The 15,679-nt window shown below is 33.9% G+C and overlaps 2 protein-coding genes across 2 annotated transcripts in view; both read right to left on the reverse strand.

Moving 5' to 3' along the window:
- The window catches only part of LOC130614228 (CCR4-NOT transcription complex subunit 1-like), a 35,607-nt gene extending 19,980 nt beyond the window's left edge, over positions 1-15,627 (reverse strand). Inside the window, exons 1-17 of the mRNA XM_057435651.1 lie at positions 15,314-15,627; positions 13,008-13,112; positions 12,634-12,732; positions 12,412-12,480; positions 12,192-12,246; positions 10,989-11,045; positions 10,606-10,877; positions 10,245-10,300; positions 9,829-9,905; positions 9,682-9,731; positions 9,257-9,514; positions 8,975-9,102; positions 8,728-8,860; positions 2,285-2,392; positions 1,834-1,968; positions 1,243-1,365; positions 920-1,065 (exon numbers count right to left, since the gene is read on the reverse strand). Of these exons, the coding sequence (XP_057291634.1) occupies positions 920-1,065; positions 1,243-1,365; positions 1,834-1,968; positions 2,285-2,392; positions 8,728-8,860; positions 8,975-9,102; positions 9,257-9,514; positions 9,682-9,731; positions 9,829-9,905; positions 10,245-10,300; positions 10,606-10,877; positions 10,989-11,045; positions 12,192-12,246; positions 12,412-12,480; positions 12,634-12,732; positions 13,008-13,112; positions 15,314-15,427 (1,985 nt within the window). The 5' untranslated portion in view covers positions 15,428-15,627. The remainder of the gene's footprint in view (positions 1-919; positions 1,066-1,242; positions 1,366-1,833; positions 1,969-2,284; positions 2,393-8,727; positions 8,861-8,974; positions 9,103-9,256; positions 9,515-9,681; positions 9,732-9,828; positions 9,906-10,244; positions 10,301-10,605; positions 10,878-10,988; positions 11,046-12,191; positions 12,247-12,411; positions 12,481-12,633; positions 12,733-13,007; positions 13,113-15,313) is intronic.
- LOC130614230 (uncharacterized) lies at positions 3,740-8,719 on the reverse strand. Its single transcript, XM_057435653.1, has 2 exons — positions 6,558-8,719; positions 3,740-5,428 (listed from the first exon to the last, which is right to left on the reverse strand). The coding sequence occupies exons 1-2, from the start codon at positions 6,664-6,666 to the stop codon at positions 3,789-3,791; spliced, it is 1,749 nt and encodes a 582-aa protein (XP_057291636.1). The 5' UTR covers positions 6,667-8,719; the 3' UTR covers positions 3,740-3,788.
- Positions 15,628-15,679: the final 52 nt, after the last annotated feature.

Consider the following 15,679-nt stretch of genomic DNA (forward strand, 5'->3'; position numbering starts at 1 on the left):
TTTGTTAGTAGCATTCTCTTACATGCCGCCACAACTAAATAATCCATGTGGGGCCACACAAAGGTCAAGAAATTCAAGAAAAATGGCTGTGTTGACATCAGCAAGTATCAGCATATTTTAAGAGTATGGATTTTTTTAACTAAATAACATAAGATCCTAAGTCTGCTGTGAACACTAAAAAGTGAACTTTGAGAAGTTCAAAAATAATAACTTTTGGTAATTTTTGGTAATGTTTTTTGCGCAGTTTTACGGGAAGATCTAAATTTAAGCGCAAATTCTTTTTCAGACTACAGTTGTTTAGTTGAGAATATTTAAAGTCTTTCGCAGCGGTAAAATCCTTTTCTTTAAATTCATAATGGAGGAGGGTGTTACGACAAGCGTATTCTATCTTGTATTAATTATTTTTCCTAAATGGTATTGACTGTATCACAGTTTAGCTAGCGTACATAACGAAGGAGGGTGTCACGACAATAATTTGTCTTGTTTTTCGCTTGTATTATAACTATTTTAGCTAATTTTTGGTATAAATCATATAAAAATTTAACTTCTGTTAACCACATAAGCGCATCGCGCATTTAAGTTTTATCGCAACAAATTACCATAAACAAAGAATCAACTTCCAGTGGCCTTAACAACAGTGGTCCTAAGTAAAGTAACGTTATCGATTCCCCTTGCTGACATTCAACCAACAAAAAATAACATCATTGATTATCTTCTATGCTCATTATATTTTCACCAGATGGGACGAGAATTTATTTTTTTTCTTTTTTTTTCTTTAAAACTTTTTTGCTTGATATTTTTTTGTTTTTGTGAAAATTAGGGATCTCCTTACATCTTTGTCTTGCTATCATATAGCTTAAAATGGTGAGAGGAGACAAATCTTATTTCATAAGTCAACCAACAGAGATGCTTCTCTTACCCAATATGTCCTTGTAAACATGATAGTGTTGTTGTAATTGTTTCGTTTGGAAGTTGAACAGCCTTCGGTAAGTCTTTATCAAGAACACCAAATAACTGTGGACATCTACGCTTCAGAAAACCAACAAGAGCTTGACCGAATGGCTCCTGAAATTAGATAGATGTCTTATTACCCCCAAAAAACCAAGTGATAAGATAACAACAGTTCAAAATATCAATTGAAAAAAAATCCATTATTCTCACACCATGGTGTCTAGAGACAATTTTACCTGGCAAATTATTATTAAATCATATAAGGTAATTTCTAATTGAAAAATACTTTACCTGATGTTCACGAAGTTTATCAGTTAACCATTTGTCTAATTTTAAATATTCTCTTCTTGATGCAAGAGCTGCTAAGTCAATCACAAACGAAAATGGTGAAGAATTTAAAAGCATAGACAAAGCCTAAACAAAACAAGAAGAGCATTTTTTTTCATAAACACAATATTCTGGGTCTTAGACCACACATGATAGAAGTTTTATTCACTGGTAAAAATACATTATAACGGTAATAGAACCAACTTTTAAAAATATTCTCTGATACATATAAATTAACTGCAACTAAGCAAATCAAATTTTTAGTTGATGTGGAAAGGTTACAAGAGCGAAGTATGTGTTTTCTATTAACATGCATGCAAGTGCAATGAAATGGTAATAAGCGTGAGGATTATGTTTGTTTGATGAGTAAAACTATTTACCCGAAACATCAAGAAAATAAAAAGGCTTTTTTGACCATGCCAGTAAAAATTTTATTTTTAGCCATATTTTTCTCCACGGTACTCTTCCAAGATCCTGTTTTTTTTCTAATTGTTGGTAGAAGAATCAAAACTAGCCTAGTTAAACTCCTAGCTAATAAATGAAAAATTTGCATACCTTTAAGTCTTGAGCAACATCCAATATGCGTGACAATCTAGTCTGCTGCTCTACTTGATCACCCATTTTGTCTGCTTTGACATACCAATCAGCCATACTTTGTATTACAAGCTGTCTAATGGTGGGAGATTGGCCCTAAATTAAAATAAATTGTCCTTAGATAACCAAAAGATAAGATTATGTTACACTGACATCAATAGGCTTATTTAAAAGACAAATAAATATGCATCTCTATCTGCTATTTCTAAGACTTATTTGTCTCTGCATCTCCTTGTACACTTAAACAAATTTTAGCTAATGCTTAGAATGTAATTAGACATTTTGTCTTAAAAGTTGTTTGTGTGGACAGTGCTTTTTTTCACTAAAGTACTCTTGGAAAATTAAAAGTGACTAATGCATGTCATTAATTTGATCACTTATTAAATTAGTGTGGAAAATAACAACAGCCTACTTGTCCATGCCAGGCATAATGCAGAACACTCATCGAGTTTGGATGATTCATCAAAAACAGCGGCATCAGCATCGAAACCAGATCATTGCGTAGAGTACGCCATGTTGACTGTAAATCAAAAATATAGTATAGTAAAAACAATGTACTCTTTATTTCTTTATTTTTGCAATATCAAATAGCATTTGTTTTGGTAATGCCTGATCCCTGTCAATTTTTTTAGAGATATTTACACCGCTAAAAGATAAATAGGTAAGGAGAACGTATTGTTGAATCAATAGTAACCAGCATGACAAAATCTTAAGAATACTTTCAGTGCAAAGTGTATAGAATTCATAAACAACAGCAATTAAAAATATAAAAACAAACTTTACAGTGCTATGATATAAAAAAGCCTAATTTTTATCTTGCAGGATAATTTTCAGAACACAATAATTTTTAGAACACAATATACATACATCGTTTAGTACATACATACATTGCTTTAAAACAATCTATTTTAATTGATAGGTTACTTAGAGAAAGAATTGATATAGATAAGATGCAATTTGGTTTTGTTCCAGGTAAAGTTATTTGGTGGGCTATGAGAAAATTAGGTGTGAATGAGTGGCTAGTTACGATGGTACAGTCTATGTAGAGCAATGCTAGGAGTCGTGTCAGGATTTACGAATCACTTAGGGATCGTCCACAAATTTCGTCTAAATTCGGCTCATTTTAAATCGTCTTGTAAATTTGTTTTGTTCGTCTTAACTCTTTCATACGAGACGATTTTTTGTGATAACATTGTAGTGTCTTAACCGTCTTAATTCGTCTCATATCGTCTCCTGATAGTCACAAATTCGTCTCCGAATATCATATTTTAAAAACAAATTCGTCTCCGAATCGTCTCATTTCGTCTATGAATTTTCTTAATTCGTCTCAAATCGTCTCAATTCGTCTCTGCTATAATAAATTCGTCTCAAAAGTTGAAAAATATTTTCGAACACTTCCGTGAGTTTAACACGAAACTTTAAAAATCTTGGCCAGGAGACCCAGCGTGATTTTGTTCCGTGAAAAAGAAATTATTCCATTGTTCTAGCGGAACGGCAGTGGCATAGCCTAGTTAACTAAGCTTTCTTCTTCAGTTGATAAAATGAGTTTCTCTCAAACTAAAGCTTAGACGCGAACGAATGACTCAGCGGAAACCCCGAGTTTAAATCGAACAATGTGACTAATCGCTTCGGAGGACATTTTAATTTATCTGTGAGTTGTTTACCAAGCTTGGTCAAATCTTACTTTGGTAAAAACTTTGTAGAATACTAATGTTTGTTAGGGTGAGTGAAACCACTCGCTGGAATATTCGGGATGAAAAGGGCTTTCCCCGATAATAATCACGTGAGCAGAGAACAATAGAATTAGCCAATCAAAAAGCGCGGCCAGATTTTGGCCGCAGAAAAAAAAGATATTGAAAATGACCCCGAAATAAAAAAGGACTGGCCTTAAGTAGCCCGAGTAGCAAATATGTCCATTAATGGTCCATTAACCTCATGTGTCGGGTTTTGTCTGCTTCTGAAAAAAAAGCGTATCTGCAGCCATGATTGCAGACATCATATTTTGTTGTAAGGCAGGGCATGATGCGCGATGCACTAGAAATATTTCGGCATAGTTGTGACTGTACCATCTCGATGAGCGTTTTATAGTGACCTGCAAAAAAATCACTATGTTGTGGTGTTGGACACGTGCCTCCAAATTCTCTTATCACGTCTAAAAATTGGTTCTTCCGAAGTGGCAAGGATGAGCAATGGTCACAATCTGTGCTAGTACAACGTACAAACTCAATTTGATACGCTTTCCTCGTACAATGCTTCACGAAAAAGCGGTATTTCTGTTGTAGCTCTGTAAATTCAACAGATGATTTTATCGATTTTCTGGATGCAACACAAAATCTTTTGATAGTATCGTGCGCGCACTTGATATCCTTCAGCAACGGATTTGTAGATAGGAAGGTTTCTACTTTTATTGGAAAACCATCATATATTTTATTGTTCCAAAACTTTGAGCAAACCGTTGCAGCATTGTCGAGGACGTTTAACCATTTTTCAGAATCATTTGGATTAGGTGTTTTTCCATCAACCTCAACGGGAAGCGTTACTCCTACCAGCTGCGGGGTGAGGAAAGACCAACATCTTTCTATAGGATTAAAACGGGAGTGCCCCGGAGCGTAACATTGAACGATCAAACAATCTAAACGTAAATTCAACCACAAATAACCCAACGACATCAGGTTAACTACTGCTTTTGTTGACCAGTCGGGGCCTCCATCTGCAATTGCAACGACGTTATAAACATTTTTAATTTTTTTTTCTTGTTGCAAAAGATGAAGAAGATAGTTTACATGCATGACGTTGGTGGCTTCTACTAAACGTGAAGGATATAAATGTATGAAAAGCGGACCTTTACGGGACCATTTGATTTTGCTTCTACCAACTTTGTCCTTGGTTCTTTCTGATTTTAGGACCAGAAAACTGCTTCCTTCAGACAAAGACCTTTTTCTATTTATTTTTAAAGGCTGGCGGGTTGGAGATAATGAGCGTGATCTTGTTATTCTCACCTTTAATTGTTGATAACCTGCTGGGGTTAATTTACTATTCGGATAGGGGAAGTCGTGGTCATTGTAAATGGGAGCCTCATTTTCGATGTGATAACGTCGGATTTGCGCACGTCTACTCGTGGCGGGAATACCAACATCCACCTTGTTTTTGTTGTCAACTGACAAGGAGATTGTGTTTTCATTGCATAACTGCGCTAACTCATTAACCAAGTTAACTTGGGAGCAAGAAAAATGAAAATCTTCATGGATCTTTTTTTCTCCCGTGTTGCGCTTGGGCGGAACACGTGCATCAACCAACGATTTGTGACGCTTGCTCGAAGTGGTTTTTTTTCTCCTCGGTCTCATGAGGTAATGCACTGCGCTCTTACTCACATTTAACCCGAGCGTACTTTTTATGTGAGAGACAATATCTTTTAAGCTTACACCATTTGTGTACATAATACTGTCTCTGCGCCTCAAATGGGCCTCGGCCGAGTTCTGACTTATGTAGGATGCGATACATGGAACCAAGCCCGGATGTTGCTCGTGTAGCGCTGGTCTGCCTCGTTTTTTTGAAGCTAAAATAAGAAAAAGACTATTCTATAAATGCAAATAATGACGCGAGTGATTACTAAACAAGTTTATTAATGTTTATTTAGTAAAATCTGACTTGAGGCTGGCTATTCTTACTTTTGAGACTTTCAGTCTGTTTTATTCTTATTTTGTTCTTAATAGTAAGAACACGACTTCAGAATTTAGCCTCTATTTGTTCTTATTGATATATTTTTCCCAAAGTTTCTGAAATTTATGTATTTATATACATGAGATAATATGTTTAAGTCCAGCACAAAATATAAAAAATTCAAGCAAACAAAAAAAGATTACTGGAATACATTATTTTGTTCTTATAATCTGTGAAGGAATTCAGGTTGAGTACGTTTTTAATATGTTCTTAATTATTGGCAAAATCTCAGCCTCAACGCTCTTAAAAACGCAGTTTTTATAAAACAAATCGCGTATTGAATTGACAAAATTGAAGGCTAAAGGAAAAAAGTTTATCCATTTGATTTTTTTTTGTGATAGTTTACAAAAAATGATTCAAATCTTAATCCATGGGCACTAGGCTGCTCAACTGAGTGTCTAAACAAGCGGCTATCTAATTTGTCTGAAATCATTTTACGTAATGCAACCGCACGTCACACAGTTTTTTTGCGGAACATTATTTGCTTCTGACAAGCCGTTTCTGTCACATAAAATTGTTAATAATTTTTTTTTTGCAATGTGCAGCCCACCATAATCAATTGTATAAGTATAATTATACATTAAGTTAATATAACAGTGCAAGTTGACAAAAATAATAAAGCAAAAATAGTTTTTTTTCGTAATTTTCAGAAGCAATATCGCAACAAACTTCAATTGCTATTATTTACTTCTTATGCTCACACCGGCATGTGCGAAGAGAAAAGTTAAAATAGTGAGGTTTTTCGAATATTTGTGTGTTGTTGGTAAAAAAACAACAAATCTTTTAAAGATTTTGCATCATCGAGCTTTAAATTTACGAATAAAGAAAATATATAGTTTTATAATTATAGTAGTTTTTTTCTCATGACTACGGAAAAATCACAAGATAAATTGGGCAATTATATATTTTTTTGTTTTCAAGACCGTTGCTGAAAATTTTACGACGAGATAAAAATAAATATTTACCGCATTGTAAAATTTCGTTGATGTAATCTTCATTTTCATCATCGGACAAAGAATCGTCCGTAAACAACCAATCTAGGTCGCTGTCGCTATCTGAAATATCTGAATACATTAAAACCACTTTAAAAAACACTAGCTTTTTAAATAAATTTTCGTGTTTAAGAAACCCTGTCGTCTTAGTTCGTCTCAATTCGTCTCCGTGATTTTACCGCAGCGTCTTAATTCGTCTCAATTCGTCTCCGTGATTTTACCGCAGCGTCTTAATTCGTCTCAATTCGTCTCCGTGATTTTACCGCAGCGTCTCAATTCGTCTCAATTCGTCTTAAAATATTTTGTTCCACTTTTTTTATTCTGAGACGAATTGACAAAATATCGTCTCCTGATATTTATGAGACGATTTTTAAATCGTCTCAATTTCAATTAAGAACAAAACGAGACGAATTTTTTTTAACTTTTTCGTCTTATAGCGTCTCGTTAATGGGACGAAATTTGTGGACGATCCCTTAGTGATGAATTTAGTGTAAATGTTGGTGTACATCAGGGTTCTGTACTTAGTCCTTTGTTGTTTGTTTTAGTCTTAGAAGTGCTGTCGATGAGATTATAGAGAATGAAGTATTTCCAGCTTGAATAATGTACAACAGTGGCTCGTTAGAGATAGTTGAGAACTTCTGTTACTTAGGTGATATGTTGGGCAGTGAAGGGGGTGTTGGAAGAAGTGTTACTTGCAGGATAGGTTCTGCTTGGAAAAAGTTCAGAGAGTTACTTCCTTCGATGACTAGCAGAGTCTTGTCAATTGAGTTAAAAGGTAGGTTGTATAAGGCCTGTGTAAGAAGCATTATGTTGTACGGTAGTGAGACATGGGCAGTGAAGCAGGAAGATCTTGACTGTTTAGAAAGGAATGATATGAGAATGGTTAGGTGGATGTGTAACACCAGTCCCAGAGACAAGAGTTCAGATGAGCTAAGAAGCAGGCTAAGTATCCGTAGAATTAAAGATGTTATCCAGATAAAAAGATTGAATTGGCTGGGGCACTTGGAAAAAATGGAGGGGGATAATTGGGTAAGAAAGTGTAGAGACTTGATAGTTCCTGGAGCAAAGCCCAGAGGCAGACTAAGTAAGACTTGACAGGAGGTTATAAGGACAGACTTGATACAGAGGAAGTTGAGTTTAGATCAACAGAGTCTGGATCAGATTGGAAGAGGGTCATTAATATACCCCGTCCAACCCATGCTAGCATGGAAAACGGACGTTAAGCCGAAAATGATGATTTTTGTATAGCTGTGTAATTATGTAATTGTGACATCAATGCGGAAAGATTCACATGAGGAATTTTAAAATTAAGATAGATGTTTGCTAAAAGAAGAAACTTTTTATTGTTCTAGAAATGACATTTTGTCATGGTAAAATATCGCTGAAGATTATTTTAAACTATCAAACAGGTCAATTTCAATTAAAACCTGTCAAAACGGGACTTCAAGTAAAAATTGAAAACCATCGTAACAGAAACATAAATATCAAAGACGGTGCAGTAGTTTGATTAAAAATTTGCAAAACAGTACCATAGAAAGTTTATTATGGCTTCTTCACAGGGACATCCCACATTAAATAACTACCTGTTGAAATGAAAAGGTTTTTTTTACGGCTAAAGCAAGTTTTAGAAGGATAACATTTTTTAAAAACTATAACAAAAAGTCTTTAAAACAGAAAACATGTGCATAAAACTTTTTTAAGCTGTTAAATCACTTAATCTTAATTTTCTGCTATGACCCCATAACTTGGGATGTCGGTTTGCAATCAAATTTTGTGAGTAAACGTGTATGGCCTATACAAGCTTACCCAGAAAACTTTATTACAAAAAAAGTTGCAGATCCCGAGTTATTGGGTCTTTGGAAAAAATGACTGTACTGTATAGATAAACTATTTTTCACATGCAGCTTTTTGTGGGAGTGGTAAGTTATGTTGGTATTAACTAGTGACAGGCAATAAAATTAATCTATTTTTTGCCTAAGGGTACAAATCTATGCTCAATTGTAGTTTAAAATTTGACAAACAAAGTCAGTGTTTCTGTAAAAGAAAATTCTTTGTCTTCCACTTATTGTCAAAGTCAAAGGGAGCTTACTGCTTAAAATGTAACCAAATGACACTATGTGGTAAATACTGAAACAAACCTTACCTGCACTTGAAGTAAAGCAAGGATCAAAACATCTGGACAATTCTTTACGGGCCAAGCGAATAGCTTCAGCACACTTTCGTAGTTGCTTGTTTCGGACAAACTAAGCAAAAGCTCTACCAAATCAAGTGATTTCCTAAAAAAAAAACCTCCATAAGCAACACAAAAGCACTTCCTGGTTTTTAAAAACAAACAAATATTAAATGAAAGTCAAATAAAGGATAAAAAATCAAACTAAAATTACACTAACCATGTGCGAATTTCTCGGTTTGTTTCGTCTGGTGATGACTTTAAAATGTCTAATACAACTGGGTGGCATGGAAAATCACAGAAGGAAAACACTTCAGGATTGTATAGTGCACATTCAACCCAGGAAAGCTAAAATAGAAAAAAAATTATTCAAACAAACAAATTCTAGATTAATCACCTTCAAAGGTTAAGCTTTGCTTGCAACTTTCAATGTAAAGCAGTTTTATGAACAACAATGATTTTTTTACTTTACACTGATCCAAATATATATTCATTCTTTTACCTGTCCAAGGGCATTCTTCCATGGCTTATAAACATACTGGATTGGAAAGTTAGAGCTTGAAGTTGCTTTAAAGTAGGCAAACATAATTAACTGCAATCCTTTAGGATCCTTGATAATAAATTCAGGATGATCAAGTTCTTGAATAACTTGGTTCCAGTTTAACGCAGGGGCCAGCTCTTTAATGACTTCTACAAATACGTCAACATTCCACGATTGTGGTGGGTTGTCCAGACTGCTCATTCGATTGTTGCTAAAATTCTTAAACAAGTCATAATTTTAACTTAACTTTTGTTCGACTAGTTTTAGGTATAAAAAAATATTATACCCTAATTGTTTATAAAATTAGCAAATAACTTTATTGTAATTGTTGAAATCAATTCGTTTATAACATCTTATTGGTAAATGCATAATGATATAATACTTACTTGCAACCCCCCACTTCCTTCAAGCCCAGATAATGTCCTTGCCATTAAAGCTGTAAACATATAAACAAAATGTAAACACTAGAGCATATGCACATAAAAAAATACAGTTAGTAAGTGTAAATTAACTTTAGTAAGCTAAAAAAGTACCTATAACTTTGGCTACATTTGTTGCATTTAGGGCCGCAATACCAAAGTTTAAAAGAGTTTCCCTGCAATCATCTTTTCTAAAAAATTATAGGTTGTGTTTATAATACAAAGTTTTATTATAGGTTTACTTAAGTCTACGTACTTTTTAAAAAATGAAAAGTAGTCTGCTATAAAGTAAATGAAATAAAAAATCAATCAAAAATTTAATTGGGTTAAAGTGTGCCCAATTCAATTTTGTCATTTATTATTCCCCATAGAGCTTTAAACAAAAACAAACAATATTTAAAAATTATTATTTCATTGCTAATACCCTGTGGACACCTGTTTTAACCGCCATGTACAAACATTGTGTTAAAAACATTTCCTTTCTATGCATTAAATTAGTGTCTGACTTTAATTACTTGCATCATACTTACGTAGTCATACATGTATAACCCAACTCTTCTATAATTTCACACATGTTACCCTCCATCTACAAATTTAAAATAATTTTTTGACTACAACATAGGCGTGTTATTACAACATTGCTGCTAAGTGCAGCTAAAAAAACTCAGCAGTTGGCAACAATGGTTAACGTGCTTTTATAAAATAAGCAATCACGTCAGCAAATGTATTGCTGATGTTATAAAAAAAGTTCTTAAAAAATAGACTTTAACTACAATTTAAAATAAAAAAAATCACTATGTGCCCATGTTCTTCTATGTCATGTTGACAGTTTGACTACCAACGTAATTTTTTATTTCAGATGTGTCTGTAGTGAAAAAAAAAAATTCATACCATGAATTTTACGATAGAGCCAACTTCGTGGTTCAACACGATTTGTTCCTCCTGTAGTTGTTTTATCGGGTAAAGTAAAGGTGCAAGAACGGCAGGCACACGCTCCCTAGGAAAGTCTTTACGCAAAGAGTTCAAAAACGATTGTAATTGTTCTTCTGGTACAATTTTTTCTTCTTGCACAGGATTTAATAAATACGACAGCAACAAATGCAAAACCTCTATTGCAACGTCACCAAGTCCAACTGACTCTTGTATAACTGAACCACTTAGTTCTAAAAACATATGCGATGATTGTTTATGAAACTATATTCTTTATTTGGATACATATATTCTTTTAAAAAACAAACAATGTAGAGAACTATTAACTAAAAATTGGTAATTACCTGAGTCAATATATGATCTTAAAAGTTCAGGTAATTTCTGCTTCACGAATGTCTGAGCTATAAAGACAAATGATTTTGGAAGAAAAGCTAACTTGAGGGTTACACCAAAATATGATCACATAGCAAACATTGCATAGATATTTAGATAAAATGTGGCTGGGTTTTTGAATGCAATGACAGTGCTTAAAATTACATTTTACCATGATCCCTGAGAATATAAAATGACAGTGCAAGTCAATTTTGGAGGTCGAAAAAAATATCAAAATTATTGCAGAGAAATATTAACCAGGATTTGAAACTATTCTAAATTATCTAGTTGAAGCGCGATGTAACATTGTTTACTTGCTCAGAATTTTTCGTGGTTATAAACTTAGCTACACTCTTGATTGGCAATATGTTATTTTTTCCTTAGTTACATTTCGAAAGCGTTTTTTCGCTTGTGGAAGGCACAATAAGTTGTTGGTCAACTTAACTGTTTGTTCAGTATACTAATGGTCAAATGTCACATTTTGTCTGAATTTAAAAAAATTATCAAATTTCGAACACTATAGTTGCTCATAAAAAACAACAAGAATTTAAACCTAGGATAAAGCTACCATTTTGACAGGTAGATGCACTTTAAACACAATGTATGTTCGAATGTGAAACTGTGGAAAAGAATATTGTTGCCAATTTTCTTTTGCACAATATGGAAAAAAATCTCATAGATTTAAAAGTTTTTTTAGGGATGTGCAGAGTAAAATATATAAAAAGTTTGTTTTAAACATCCTGAAAGTGATGTAAACTGTTTTCTTACTGCATGACAACATGGCGTGTAGTAAAGAAAATTAACTGAAATGCATTTTTAATATCATGAGGCCAATTGTTTTCAAAAAGTTAAGGGGTTTTCCAAGAGTATGCCATGTTTTTAAATTTTTTCTTAGAATGAACTACTTGGACAAAAACAAAAATTTAAATGATCAAAATAACTCATAAGCAGCTGCCCAGGTGACTAAAAACAGACTTAAACCAAAAACTAAAATCAGAGAAAATGTTGTATTTCCCATTTTCAACTTTCCAAGGAGTATATATACTCTATTTTAGGGGGCTTAATGGAGTTTCGAGGAGCTGTGGGGACCCTAAACTTAGTACATTATAAAACACATGTAGGTGCAGTTTTACTTTGTAAACAGAAGTTCAACATAACAACATAAAAAAACATACCAGCTGATCTGAAATCTGGAATAAATGAGCTTTGTAAGCCAATACCAAAAACAATCTAGAAACAAAAAATCACTTTCAATGTATTTTGAATGATATCAAATGATGCAGATAGCACCCATTCAATTAAAATTTGACAGGTGAAATATATTCTGTACATTTACACTAGGGTCATTATCAGCAAATAGAAAATAAATAAAAATCACAATGCAAAGGCTCTTACCTCCTGAACTTTTGATAGTTTTAAACTTTTACTAAATAGGTAGAGAAACTGTAAAGTCGGTTTGACGGACTAAAACAACAATAAAGCATAAAAGCAAAATCTAATCACATAACCAAAAAAAAAAATGAAAAGGAAGCAAATTATTAAATTTAAAGTCATTTGGGACTATAGTATAAGATACAGGCTTTCTTGCGATATCCTTCAAAGTCAACAATTTAATACCTTTTGAAAAACCTCAGGATTCTCAAGCGAATAACAGAGTATTGAAGCAAAATTTGGCTTAGTAACTAATTCTTGACAGCCTTCTAAAAATAGCTGAACCTAAAAAAATAGTTAAAAAGGTAATTGGACATACAATTTAAACTTTGGCATTTGCAGTGCAGGCTTCTTAAAAACAGGAGTGAGATAGAATGCACAGTCTTAATAATTTGGACTAGTTATTTTAAAGACATAGTGACAAACGCTTTTTGTTACACAAGCATCAAAATCTTAGAGCTTGAAAAAGAACATTTTGAAAACGTCTAATAATAAAACGTTTAAGAATAATCTAAGACTTTTTGATAACAGCATATTTTTTCTTCTAAACAAAGTTTCACCTGTAGTATTTCTCGATTGACACTGTTATCACTACTAAAATCAAGATAAGACAAAAGACAACGGAATAAATGTCTTTCAGCTTCTGGACCGTACTTCTGGACAATCTAAAAGTAAATAAAAAGAAATAGAAAGGCCAGTGTTCTCTTGCACGTTTATGTTATCTTTTCCAATTGTTTTGGATTTCATGCTTATGTTTTGTTTTAGTTCAATATCACGACTTTAAAATATCGCCATTATTTGGTATTATAAAGTAACATAACTTAAATAGGAAATGCATTCTCCATACTGTATACAAGTCTTGTCAATAAATTCAGGTTAGGTGTGCAACAATTCAGTGTTTTAAAAAAAACTTATTTTAAAAATAAAAAAAACTTGTCAGTTGTAGTAAAGCATTAAAGTTTTATCTTAGACTATAAGACAAACACAGAAATTATGTTACTTCGTCTAGCAACAAGAATTGCACTAGTCAAACATGCAGTTCCTAGTGGGGTTTTATTAATCAATATTAATGGTAGCCTACACATAACTTAAATATAAAAAAATGCAATGATATGCTGCATTATCATAAAAAAACTTCGTAAAGAGTTTATTGGCATATATTCCTCGAAAAGGTTTCCGTTATAAAAAAATTAAGTTAATTAAGTGGCACCGCAGCTTAAAGGTTATAACTCTGGTACTTTGTGTGGAAGACCAGGGTTCGATTTCCCTTGGTAATCCAATATGGGTTCACTGGGTTGGCTGTTGGATGTTGCAGAGAGTTGTCTAGCAGAGCGCGGAACCTATTGAGTCTGCATAGCTCCAATAAGCAATGAATACTCTAGGACTCCCCATCGAAGCCATGGCCCCTCCTGGAAATATTAGACGATATACCTATCAAGGGTTATCTTTCTTTCTGGTAGAGTTGAAAAAATTGAAAGCGATGTTTCGCATAAGGCGAGTTCAGGGTATTAGACGAAAAAGGGCAAATTTTATCTATAAAGTTGCCTGAACTCGCCTCCATATATACATGTGTTTTTGGTGAGTCGACACCCTGTTGTCCCTGTATTATCAGCACTGCTTAAGCTTTTACGTAATACTCCACCACGCCACTCCACACAAACTGTATGCTGCAAGGCAATATTGTGAACAGGTTGGGTGCTTATAGCTGTCATACTCTGTGCGGGAGACCAGGGTTCGATTCCTCTTTACTGTGATTCAACATGGGCGAGAGAATGTTACTAAAGCCCTGGGTGTTAACCCAAGCTATGTGAGGGCAATTGGGAATATGGCACACTGTATGGGTCTGTTGGATGTTAAAATGAGCATTAAATACTCTAGGACTCTCCATCTAAGCCATGACCCTCCTGGAAATAATAGACAGGGTATATCCCTCGATATTTGTAAGGCTAGCAATGTAAAATATGCACGTCATCTCATCTAGCGTATGATCCACCAACTCTGTGAAAAAAACACATTTAACGTTCTTATATCCATATCGTCAACATTGGTTATTTTAAACTTTTATTATCGTAGCGCTATCTGTCGCGGACCGTTCGGGGGGTATGACAAGAAAAAAAATACATTTATTTGTGGACAAATAAGCCGGATCCGACATGTACTATCATCCGATAATGCCGTGATGGATCCTTCAACTCCGTGAAATTTGAAAAACACGTTTGCTTTCTGATGACTAGCAAAAATATTTTAAAAATTAAAATATTCATTAGAAAACATTCTCAAATCATTGGACCCTCAGAAAAGTTATATATAACATGACCATAATTATAATCAATTAACTGAGATAACAATATATATAAAAAATGACCACCGTCGCGCTTGACTTGAAAATCACAAAAAGGTGTAGCCAGCTGAACTTACCGCCAAATTTTTGTCATGCGGGAGTTCCGACACCCCTAAAATGATTAAGTGATAGTATCAAACCCCCTGAATCGAATTCATTCATTAAAAATGGTAGACAGAGCTGTGGTAAGTTGTTGTGGGCTTCGAAGGCAGTTTCACAGAGTTATCGGATTCACGGAGTTGGCGGATCATACGCTAGACTCAGGTTTTAAATACCGTGAGTAGGTTAGGATGCGAATATAGCTTCCAATATGATGCCCTAAGGACAGTATTTGCTACGCCTTAAACTTTTGGTAAAAGAAAATTTATTCCAACAATGTTATAAGATCATTTTTATCTCATCTGCGTTAATATTTGCTTTATAATTGACTGCCAAAAATTAATGACTTGCTGGGGTTTTGATTTGTTGTTTTGTTGTTCTCAGAGAAATTAAATTAAATGCAGAAACATAGGGAAATATACTTACAGCCTTAAGTTCTAAAACATTATTTTTATAGTTTTTCTTTGATAATTCTGTAACTGTAAAACTGATTTGTGACAAAGCAAGTGACAAACCATCCAAACAACCTCCTGTGGTCATTTCCAAATTCTAGCTAACACCATGAGCGCATTGCACTCTAAGGCGCATTTGGCCTAAACAAACCTAACTTGAAAGAGAAATTCGGAAAACTACGGACTTATCTATCAGGTTAATGAAAATGTATTCCTTCCTTTGAGTTAGAACACAGCGTGATCGATACTTGTTTGGCGAATTTGAAATTGTCCGACGTGAAGAAGACTGGACTCTTGTTCAAAAAGAATATTATGCCGGTAGCGAAAAAAGTGTGATAAA

This window comes from Hydractinia symbiolongicarpus, chromosome 11 (genome assembly GCF_029227915.1).
Source record: "Hydractinia symbiolongicarpus strain clone_291-10 chromosome 11, HSymV2.1, whole genome shotgun sequence".
NCBI classification, from domain to species: Eukaryota; Metazoa; Cnidaria; class Hydrozoa; order Anthoathecata; family Hydractiniidae; genus Hydractinia; species Hydractinia symbiolongicarpus.